Source organism: Equus caballus, chromosome 23 (assembly GCF_041296265.1).
Source record: "Equus caballus isolate H_3958 breed thoroughbred chromosome 23, TB-T2T, whole genome shotgun sequence".
Taxonomy (NCBI): Eukaryota; Metazoa; Chordata; class Mammalia; order Perissodactyla; family Equidae; genus Equus; species Equus caballus.
The window spans coordinates 39182493-39194518 of NC_091706.1; the positions used below are offsets into that span (position 1 = coordinate 39182493).

At 45.6% G+C, this 12026-nt stretch overlaps 1 protein-coding gene across 2 annotated transcripts in view; it reads left to right on the forward strand.

Annotated features, from left to right (window-relative positions):
* Positions 1 to 692: 692 nt before the first annotated feature.
* The window catches only part of SLC1A1 (solute carrier family 1 member 1), a 73082-nt gene continuing 61748 nt past the window's right edge, over positions 693 to 12026 (forward strand). Inside the window, exon 1 of one of the 2 annotated variants that reach the window (XM_023627299.2) lies at positions 693 to 1779. In XM_023627299.2, coding sequence (XP_023483067.1) covers positions 1689 to 1779 — 91 coding nt within the window. In that variant the 5' untranslated portion in view covers positions 693 to 1688. The remainder of the gene's footprint in view (positions 1780 to 12026) is intronic. The other variant, XM_014735439.3, reaches the window with a different exon arrangement.

The following is a 12026-nucleotide window of genomic DNA, read 5'->3' on the forward strand; positions in this document are numbered from 1 at the left end:
GGCAGTTCCATAAAATAGTTACCATTTCTTTCATGTTAGACATCTGAGTATTCCTGGCTCTTTTACTGTGAGATGAATATCTTGGTCCCCTCTTTCTTAATAGTTTATCTTCTTCTGACATTTCTTCAGATCTTCCTCAGGCACACAATGACCTTGATATCCCTCTATCCTTCCTTCTCTCAAAATTTACTTTCTGGAAAGGAGCTGATAAACGCATTCATACTAAAGTGTACATGATTCATAAAGCTTAATTTTTTTTATCTCTTCAAGGATACTTGTAAAATTTAACCCAAAGGAATGAAGCTCTAATTTTGGGGGTTGAGTCATCATAAAATCTAGTTGGGGAGATCCCCCACCCTTCCCAATCAGAGTAGACTCCACAATAGCAAAACGATTCAGGGCTCATTTAATGTTAGGAAAGCTGATGAGACGGCAGCCTAGAGCTGCGGAGGTGGTGATGCGGTAAGGGAGGGAAAGAGTTTGTATAAGCGAGGGTGAAAAAACTGGGTAGAATGGAAGAGAATTAGAAAATTCACTTAGCAGCGCAGAGTATTTTTGGCACCACTTACCTGGTGTCTCCAACTCTCCTGTGTTTGCCTTTCCAATGCATTTGGCCTTAGGGATGGGCCCGCCCACCTTCCCCTCAGAGCAGCTTGGTCGGGTTCTCAGTCCTAATTACTCTGTTAAGTCTCACAGTTTTGGGGCCTTCAGCGGAGCTAGTCGCAAGAAGCGAGAGAAAAGTTCTAAGAGGGCCCATTCCAAGCCCTTTGTCCACAGACACCCCTGCTGCAGCTTCAGCTCCCGCGTCTCAAAGCGGAGAGTTAATAGGACCTGTGTGGGATTTTGACTTGGGGGGTGGGATTAGAGGCCTGGTGTGAAAGTTCACAAAGTACCGTTCTGTCCCCCAGCACTCTTTCTTTCCCTCCTCCTAGAGGCTTCAGGCTTTCTAGGCTGCTGGCAAATCCGAGGCTGCGTGGGGCAGCAAAGGGAACCCGAGAGAACTCAATTTCCCCCAACTCTTCCCACCGGAAAGGGGACGCGTTCTCCGAAGCTGCACTGGGAATGGCTGGTGTGGAGAAAAGGGAAGGGATGGGGTGTGGAGGATGAAGTCCCAGCCAAAGGGGCTAGTGGCTCCGCCTCCTTTGGATTAGGGAAAGGAGGAAACCCTAAATCCGAAAACCTAGCCTGACCAAAGGAAAAAAAGCGAGAGACTCCAGCTGAAGGCTGGGGCGGGGCGCACGGTTCTCGCAGGAGCTTCCCCAGCTCCAGCAGCAGCGCTGGGCGCCCTCCCATACCTGCCCCACGGGGACCCTGGGGTCACCACACACGCACCCACCCGTCTTTCTCGACCCGCTGCTCCTCCCTCCTTTCTCGCTGGTTGGCCCCAGCGCCGCAGAGCGCGGCGGCAGCAGGAGGAGCCGGGCGCGCCCGCCACGCACAGCCATCGAGCTGGCACGGGTGGCGGGCGCGGCGCGCGATCTTAGGTGGCGGCAGCGGTGACAGCGGCAGCAGCAGTGACAGCGGCGGCTGCCGCAGCAAGCGCACACCGTTTCCGTGGCGTGCCCGCATCCCGCCTCCGCGCCAGGGAGCCGCCGGCTGTCTCCAGGTCCCTCGACCCGGCGCGCACAGCAGAGCTCCGCGGACAATAGCGGCCGCTGCGGCGGCGGCTCCGAACTCGGGCGCCCGCCATGGGGAAGCCGGCGAGGAAGGGATACGACTGCAAGCGCCTTCTGAAGAATAACTGGCTGCTGCTCTCCACCGTGGCCGCGGTGGTGCTAGGTGAGCGGCGTCGTGGGTGGGCGACGCGCGCACCCTCACGCGTTCCCAGCGCCCAGGCCGCGTGCGGGGCGGGCGCGTGCAAGGGTGGACAAGACGCTGGCGCACCTGGTGGCTGGGTCCCTCGCCGCACCCTTGTCCTCGGACCCTACGCGAGGGTTTCCCCCCGAGGGTGTTGATTTCTGCGTGCGAAGAATAAAGCTCCTCGGGGACTCCCATTTGGGTGATCCAGGACCTGCAGGTTCCTGCTTTACCCAAAATGATGAAAGGAGGAAAGGGAAGCAAGCAGCTCTAGGTTCTTCCCGTTTGGAAGTAAACATGGTTTAATTGTTTTTTTTAATCCTGTCTGCTCCCCCTCGCCCCTTTTTTTTCCTGAACCACGCTGCCCGGATAGAGATTGAGTATGGATTACGGTTCTCGGAGGGACTGGAAGAGGCACCTTAGCTTCAGGGAGAGCCGAGCCCGGGGAGGAGAGAGGGTGGAGGTATTGCCGTCACTCACCCTGGGCAAGCCTGGAAAGGTGCCTTCGCTCGGGGCGAGCGCCGACTGCCCGCGCTCCGGCTCTGAAAACCGGCCAGATTCATGCCCGAATTCAGGGGTGTGTAATTATGGCCCGCGGAGGTCACGGGGGAAGAGAGCAGACAGAACTCAGATTTCTCCTTTCCCACCCCGCTCATCCGCCGAGATAGCCTCCCTCAGCTTCTTTGTCTCCATTGTTTTTCTATTGAAAATTTTTAAGTCATGTTTGTTTGTTTTTAAACAAGGGTGTATTTAATGGATTAACTCCTGACAGATCGCTGGACTAGGTAGATGTCTGAGCCATTGCTTAGAAGTATGGGTTGTTCCTATTTAGATTCTGAATTTCTGTCAGGTTGTCTGTTTTACAACTTGGCCTCCGGGATGCTCTTCTTTGGGGTTGGAACCATGTCTCTCTCCTCTCCTCTATGAGCTTGCAAGGGTGGGGACACCCAGCAGGTGAGGCTCCTTGGCAGTCCCCACCTTCTGTTTGGAAACAGGAGCTGGGTTTGCTGGAAAGGGAAGGAGGGCGGCTTGTCCCTCTCCCCAACCTCCTGCACCTTCCTCTCCAGCTGCTCCTTCTGAATCTCAGAATATTTGGTGTTGCCTGCTTCCCCCTCTTGAGGCCCCCCCCCCCCCCCCCCCCAGTCAAAAGAAGCCTGTGGAAGTTGATGGGATCCTCAGGGTCAGGTTTGCTCCTCCAGAGCCTTGTGCAAAGTAAGTCAAGTTTCTAGTAAATAAATAACATCCTGGAATTGCCTTAACAGAGGCCATTTGTGGGAGGAAAGAAGTAGAGAAGCAGGTATTGACTGCTTAACTATATTTCCCCCAAGAAGGGCCAGTTGGCTTAGGGCATTTTTCAAGGAAGGTTTATCCTTCCCCAGCACATTTAAATAGCAGATACTGTAAAGAGAGTGATTTGATTTCTCTGCAGCCAAATGATGAGATGGCCTTGTTTGTTTTCCTAGTGATAAGAGTTAATTATTAATTATTTAAATTAATTATTAAATCCCTCTTTTAAGGAGAGTTTCAGAGGTAACCCTAGGCTGGCATTTCCCTCCCAATTCCCCATGGAAGTGGAATAATCCTGCCTGATTCAGCCATGGGATTCTCTAGAGACACTCACCTATTAACCAAGTGTTGCACACCAGTGTCGAGTGTACCAATTCACTGGAGGCTGATTTGGAAAGGATTTTGAGCAGTTGTTCACTAGCCTTTGGAACATGTTTCTTAAGTACATCTTCAGGATCAAGAGGAATTACATACTCGTTTTGCAGATGTGGCCTTTGGTGTCAGATAGGCACTTTCCTCCAGTTTTAATGTGGTGAGCCCCAGGAGCTTGATTTAGATACTTTTTTTGAGGAAGGAAAACCATATAAAAATTGTAAGTGCCCTGCTGCAGTCTTCCTGGATATTTGCTCCTCCAGGGCAACCCCCCAGTGTTTCAGCTCTTGGTCTGAGAAGTGTCAAGCCTAGGACACCCGCAGTGTGCCCATACAGGCGCTTGTCAGGATCCTCCTCTTTTTCTCTTTCTCCGGAGCCCTGGGCCTGAGTGGAAATCATACATTTGTTGTGTAGTCTGCGCTAGCTCATTTGTTTAACCAAAAGTGAAATTCCAGCCAACTTTTAACAGTAATGCTAAGTCCATCGATAAGCCCTTGCTAGGTCATGATAGTAAGTTTATTTTTATAATGGTCTTAATTGATACAGAAAGTCACAAGTGCTTTCTCGCAGGTTCCTTTCTATACCTTTCAGCATGTGGATCTGAAAGAAGAAAAACTGTTAAATTTATTAACTACCCTGACAGAATGTCATCTTCTGATTACAGCCATCGAAATGTTTGGTCCTTGGTATAATTCAGCAACCCTGACACCTGAAAATATTTTGATTATGGAAATGAGGAGCAAAGGTTTTTATGAGCCAGCTTAAAGCTTCTGATATTTCAATACATAGCGTGTGAGAAGAAATGCAATTAAAAGTCATGGTTATTAGGTTAAAAGTTAATTCTTTTCATGGACAAGGAGATGCTAAGAGCTAAACATTTTCTCAAATTCTTATTCCCAAGGTAAAGGGATTGAATTGTTAAGTGACCATCTTCGTTCATTTTTGTGAAACCCAACAAGGTCATGGAAATAATATCTTGGATTTTCAGATGAGAAGCTCTTACTAAAATATCAGGAACAATTTTCATTGCTTTCATTACAATTCTTAGAGGCTTTTTCCCTGCTTATGTAGGACAGTAAGAATGAACACAGAGCTTGGAGTCAGAAATCCTGGATTTAAATTTTAGCACTACCAGGCTCTACCATTTAGACAAATCTCTTGTTCTCCAGGATCCTCAGTTTCCTCATCTGAAAAATAAGTATATTAGTCATTACCTCATTTGTTATTAAGGTTGCTTAAGATAGTGTGAAAATACTCAGTTGTGTGGCTGGCATATAATAAGCAATTAATGTTATTTTAAGGTAAATCTGAATAATTTGATTCTAAGGAAAATAATATTTGCTCATGAAATAAGGTCTCTCATAGTCTTTCTCTGTTCTGCTTAGTGTAGGGCCTATAATTTAGAGTCCAAGGTGATTCAAGTGTTTTGATGACATGCTCTGTGTAGGTGAACACCAGCCTCCAAGCATTATTCATTTTAAAAAAAGGATATGGGAAGGATATTGTTTTGTGCCCCTTAGCCTGATTCTCAATTCAGTTAACAGACAGAAATTCTGGAGGAAGAATTTTTGCGCTCCAAGTGGGAATTCTGTCCAAGCAGAATCACTGTGTGTGAGAATTCTGTGTCAGAGCATTCTGATTCAAGTCACCTAACAATGATCATATTGTATATAACGTCAGTAAAGCACTCGTGGAATCCTCACCCTGTTCGCAATGTAAAGCTTAATCTTGCTGTCCAGACAGGTTGTGCTTTATTTCAGTCATTTGAAAAATCTGATTTCCAGTTTATGGATTTTCAGGAAAGGAAATAGATGTTATTTACATGACAGAGCTGGCAAGCTTATTCATTCTGAATAATCTTCTTCAGAGCGCCGAGGAAGCAATCACTTATAGATTCAGATTCCATTGTCTAAAATCAAGAACAATTCCTTCACATTCTTAGTAATACCTTTGCCCCAGCTTCGCATCTCCTGTGCTGGAGCTCTCGTAGCGTATATCTGGCAGTGCTAATTTAAGTTGTGGTTTATGCTTTCTTGCCTGTCTGTTTTTATGTGTCTGTGAAACCCCTGAGGACTGGGGGTCGGCCACAGCTCAGGCTGGTTCCAGGCCCAGCGCCTCACCTGCACAGAGCTTTGTGCATGGCAGTGTTCAGAATGTATTTCGTTATCAGTGAAGCTCATTTGCTCTGGCAAGTCCCAGGCCTGGTCCTAATCAGCTCAACTTTGGAATATACCTGCAGTAACCAACACTTAGGTGATTCATTCATTCAACAAATATATATTGGGCACCTACTGTGTGCCAGGGACTGTTCTAGAACCAGGGTGCACAGCAGTGAACAAAACAATAAAAACCCCTGTCCTCGTGGAACTTACATTCAAGTGGAGAGAGGTAGACAGTAAACAGAATAAATAGGTAAGACACAGTATAGAGCATGTTAGATGGTGAGACCGCTCTAGAGTAACATAAAGCAGGGAGGGAGAGGGCCGGCCCGGTGGCACAGCGGTTAAGTTCGCACGGTCTGCTTCTCTGCCGCCCAGAGTTTGCTGGTTCGGATCCCGGGTGTGGACATGGCCCCACTTGGCAAAAGCCAAGCTATGGTAGGCGTCCCACATATAAAGTAGAGGAAGATGGGCACGGATGTTAGCTCAGGGCCAGTCTTCCTCAGCAAAAAGAGGAGGATTGGCAGTAGTTAGCTCAGGGCTAATCTTCCTCAAAAAAAAACAGGGAGAGAGTTGGGGGGTGACAATTTTAAATAGGGCGATAGGGAAGGCCCTGCTGAGAAGGTGACAATTAATCATAACAGGAGGTTAGGAGGGGGACAGAGCAATAGGATGGTGGAAGCTCTTAGAAGGACTTTGACTTTTGCTGGGAAATGGGAAACCATTAAAAGGGTTTGAGCAGAGCAGTGACATGGTCTGGTTGTGTTTTAATCAGCTCTCCTGGCTGCTGTTTTGACCACAGACTGTGGAGGCAAGGGTGGAAGCAGAGAGACCAGTTTAGGAGGCTAGTGCAGTTAATCTGCTGTGTATTTTACTTACTCTACTTTTCTAATCTCATTTGCATCATGGCTAGTGAAACCTTAGGAAATGCTTATGAAAAATCAATGAAATTTTGTTTTCAACTATAAAGTAGGCATTGTTATTTTCCCATTGTATGGATGAGGAAACTGAGACTCAGAACAATGGAGGACTTGCACAGGATCACTCAGATGATAACTGGCAACACCACACCTTCCATTCCTTTCCTTCTCCTCCTTCGGGCTGCTTCTCCTCCTCTGTCTTGCTCCCATCGCTCTGTCATATGTGGTCCTTGCTGACCCTTCTGGGAACCTTGGTAGTTTGGTTGTGTGCCATGCTGGAGTGGGGAATGAGGATTCTATACCAAGCACTTGGGTCTGTAGTTGCCCCTTTCTCCCCTGAGACTGAGAAGGGGCAGAAATGTGCCTCCACAGGACTCTTGGAATTACAGTATGTGCCATTGGAGTGCCAAATCCCACTGCTTCAGTGGGATTTGCCAGATTGATCAGCCAGGCTGGTCTCTACTCTGGGCTCAGACCCATCCTACACCTCTGTGCAGGAGGCTGCCCTGCTATTCTTTCAACCTTCGAAGTCTGCCCTGCCTACCTTCTAACAGAGTGGATGGGCATGACTAGAACAGAGGGTGTGATTGAGAGGACATGGAAAAACAAAAAAAGCAAGGCTGCTGAGGAGGCCAGGGCCACATCCTAGAGGGCCTGGAATGACATGCTGATGCGTTCAGACATGGCCCTGAGAATTAAGTTGGGTAATGATGCAGTCAGAGCTGTGCTTAGAAAAGATCATTGAGATGGACGGATGTGGAAAATGGATCCGAGGAGGGTGATCTTGCAGGTGTGCAGGCCACAAAGGGGATTACTGTCAGGGACCAGGCAGGGAGAGATAGAGGCCTCGGCTGGGCAGCAGGAGTGGGAGTGGAAAGGAAAAAGAAGTTGCAAGGTGCTCAGCAGGTTAACCTGACGGGGCTTGGCTGTATTTGGTCAAGGGGGAAGGATGTGGCAATCTCCCACAGGACAGGGAGTCCTGGAAGGGGCACCAGCTTGGAAAAGAACTATTATGCTCTTCCTGTGTACAGAACCGGTAGCTACGTGCTATTTATTACCCTGTAGGTAGAGTATATTCTAACTTTTCTGCCTCTCCCACCAACCCATGAGCTCTTGAGGAATGGAATTCTGTGCTGCCCCTCTCTCTATACCCACAGCACCTGTCACAAAGCCTGGTAGGCTCCATACATTTCTTTTTTTTAAAAAAAAAGATTGGCACCTGAGCTAACATCTGTTACTAGTCTTTTTTTTTCTCTCTTCTTCTCCCCAAAGTCCCCCAGTACATAGTTGTATGTTCTAGTGGTAGGTCCTTCTATTTCTGTTATGTGGGACACCAACTCAGCATGGCTTGCTGAGCAGTACTGGGTCTTCACCCAGGATCCAAACTGGGGAAGCCCTGGGCCATCGGAACAGTGCGCCCGAACTTAACCACTCAGCCACTGGGCCAGCCCCTCAATACATTTCTTGATTCATTGAGTCAGTGACTCAGAGAGTTAGTAAGACATTGTCCTTGTTTATTGAGTGAATAAATGAACCCAAAGCTTAGCTCAAATTCCATTTCCTCTACCTACTTCAGCTTCCTCTGATCTGCATTAGTAGCACAGATTAACAGTCTATATATATATATATCTCTCTCAAGCATGTTAATCTTTTATAGACCCTGAAATTGATCACTGATGTCTGCCAGTGGCTCAGGATCAGGAAGTTGTGGCATGCGTGCTGCATACTTGTTGACTCTGGGTTAGAAATTCTCTGAGCTTCCTTGTACCTTTCAGATTCTTTAACTCTATCATTGTATAGTCATTCCTCAGGTCATTGCTAGTAGCAGAGGAGCTCTTCCATAGGGAACTAAGGGAGGGTTAAAGGTCGTTACAGGAGGATGATCCAGCCTTGACGTTGGATTAATTGTTCTACCTTTGAACTGCTGGTGAGTGACTTGGGTATAATAATGTAAATTGTGTATGAGGCTATTACCAGGGTAATGTTCTATGACAGTATTAGATTGTTAATTACATCAGTAATATGAGGTCTAATAAATTTATGTTGTTTCTATATATGTATATATGTTTTGCACATATCTGCTTAATTAAATACCTTAGAGAAGAGGTCCTTTAGCTGGCTTGACCCAAGTTCCTCATATTGAAGAATTAGGAAAAGAATTTTGGGCTTTGAATGTCTAGGCCTCGTGCTTTCATTTTAGAAACCAAATCAGGACCCACCAGATTTGGAAAATCACTGAAAAGATTCTGATTTTTGGTTCTTGTATGCATGGTGTATACCTCAAGTCTATCAAACCAAAACCCCATACAAAGTTATCTAAACACACAATTATAAGATGAATCTTAAAAGAAGATTTTAATTGTTAGAATCTGTACATCAGGGTCGATATACACATTCTTAAGGCCATCTATTGGGAGGACTTCAAATGTAAATTGCTGAAGTATGGAGAAGAGGAAAGAGGGGTGTGTGTGTGCGTGTGTGTGTGTGTCTGTCTATTCAGTGTTAATATTCAGAACAGAGACAATGGTTGACAGATGCTCAATATCTTGTTGGATGTTGCTTAATCTGAGATTTTTTTTTAGTACCATTTACTTACTACTGTTTTATTTAGTAAATAAAACTATAAAATCAAACTTACCTATCAAAAATTTGAGCAGCAGGCATAAGAAGTAGAGGAAGACACTTCAAATGAAGACACGCAATGTAGAAAATTGTGTGCTAAGTAAGAATGTAGTAGAGCTCGTATAGTAGCTTAGATAGGTAAAAACCCTGGGTTAGTCAGACAAGGTGTAAATAAACGGGATTAGGAATTAGCTATTAGAGAGCATATGCGTTGCTCATGTGAGCACTTACTTGTAAAGAGAGAAAGCTTTCCACATTAATTACTTGTGAGAAATTGTGATTACCTTTAACAGAGCTGAGACTGAAAATAACTGTCCTATGGGGAGTAAGTGACACGCTGGCCTGGTGCCAGGAAAGCTGCAAAGCTCCCCAGTGTCGGTGTGCTGGAGATCTGGGGTCACGTATGCTGTGGGGACTCAAGCACTCTCGAAGAAAATGACCTCATTTTAGATGACATCTAGTGGCCCATTTAAACTCACCTGTAGCAGCCTCTGTTAAAGTTGCACGTGTTTTCAATGCCCCTTTCCTATTTTAAATGTTAAACATACATCTAATAGAAGACAATATTGGAAACAGTTACTATTAAGCCAATAATTCACTTCGGAGCTATAGTTTAGCTCTGCAGATAGATTTAGAAGGAGCTAAATCTGAGGAATGCTGAGGAAACAGCCCCAAATTGCAACAAAGAGTGCTCTGTTGTAATTACTAAGCTCCACAGTAACACCTCTGTTAATGGAAAGGAAGTGTTTTGGTGACTCACTCATTGCCAGAAATGTTACTACCCTGTGTTTGAAAAATATCTGCCAACTGCCTGTTCTGTTACCAGAGGCAGAATATGTCCTTTCTAGCAAATGCTCCGGCACTTTCCAGGATGGACGGACCTTGTCCCGGCTCATAGACACTTCATGCTGTGTGTCCTGGGTGGTTCCTCTCCCAGGCCCAGCCCCACCTGTTTGAGCTCTGGGCAGGGGTCCCCACTCAGCCAGGATGGGAAGGCACTGTGCCTCGTTCTCCACCAGAAGACCAGCACTGAGGAGATAAGACCCTCCCACCAATCCCTCCACACTGGGCTGAGGTCTGTGATCCCAGGGCCCTTCTTGGTCACAGAGTCCCTAACTGTGTCCACAGATTGGACAGTTGTCACAGCAGATCTTCATATGTCCAGGAAGGGTCCTGATACAAGCACCGTGGGCTGTGCTAGGTCTCTATGTTGAAGCAAAGTGAGGGCCTTTGGGACTGGAACTTTGATTCAGAAACACCCTCAAGAGGGTCTGCACTGTGTCTTACGCCTGAGCTGAGACAACTGTTTGGGTTCAGTGCGCTCAGGTGGTTAAAACTACATTTACTTACTCAACTAAGGAGGAAACTCTTAGAGGAAAGAGCTTAAGTGAGACTGTATAATTGAATTATTTTTCTGCCACTCTTCTGTTGCTTGAGAGTTATCTGGTTAATAGTTATAATTCAGTAAGGAATTAAGTCAACAAAAAAAAGGCACCATCACCAGAAAGCCTAATCTCCAAGCCTCTTCCCTTTACTGGAAAATAAACTGAGTTTGCCCAATTTCTGTATTTCATATTCTTAATTGTTTTCTGAGCCCCTTAATCACTTTACAGGTTTCATAGAAGAACCCCCAAATTATGAGACAACGAAGGAGACATATTTTCTCCTTTGAAAAGTTCTTTCTCTTGTAGTTAACCAAGCCTAATAGCTAATATTTATTGAGGGCTTACTATGAGTTCTGTGCAAATTTATTTCCCATTTGACCCTCAGTACAATGAGGTGGGAAGTTTACCCATTTTACAGATGAGGACACTGAAACTTAAGAAGGCTTAAATCACATGGCTGAGGTCACAGTCAGAGCTGGGATTTGTATCTAGGACTGTCTGACTGCAAAACTGAAGTTACCAACCAATAAGCAAGACTACTTCCTTCCTAGCAAACCTTGATACACCTGACAGTTCAAATCATTGTTACAGTCTTGTATAGTAGCTAAATAAAGCCTGTGGAGCCCTATAGGCTCTATAAATAGAGCTTCCCACTTGCTGCATCCCTGGCCTTCTTTATCCTGTCCCATAACTTGGGGCATTCCACAGTGTTTAGTCCTTTCCCCCATTATTCTAGATAAACCTTATATTTGGACTTGCATTCTAGTTGAGCTTGTCTAATATTTGCTTTCCCAGGATGTGTTGTGCTTTCCTGCCCTAATGCTTTTGCTCATGTATTTCACCCGGTATTATCCTACCCATTGTGGAAGATGGATCTAATTCCCACTTTTATCGCATAGACATATATATATAGACAGTGAAAGTGAATCTCCCTTCTCTGTGCTCTTATAACTCTTAATTTACATTCCAAATTATACTGCATTTGCACCACCACTCTCAATCCTGCCCTGTGGCAGACATCACTAATTGATTGCAGCACTCTTTACCATGGAGCTTTGGCCTCAGAATCCCTGAAACTGTTCTCCAGGCAACCACTGTTAATCAAAGGGAATTGGCTTATAAGACAAAAAGTATTCTCTGTTGCTGGGAAAATCTATTCATTTAGCGATCAACTAGAAACTCAACTTAAATTGAACAAGTATTGATGTTACTGGTGAGAGATGCAAAGTTGAAGTCTGTGTTTTGTCTTAGTCTGTCAGAGGCAATACATGCGCAAATATCACTCACATGAGTCTAAATATGGTAAATGCTGCAAGGAAGCTACAACATGCTTTGGGCCTTCAAAGAACAGTGGTGGAATTGGGAAGGAGTTCCTAGAAGAGGCCAGGAATGGCCTTGAGAACGTGTGATAGGATTCCTGGGCTTCAAGATTGAAAAATATTTTCAATATTTACAAGCCCAGGTAGGGATAATAATGAGTACAG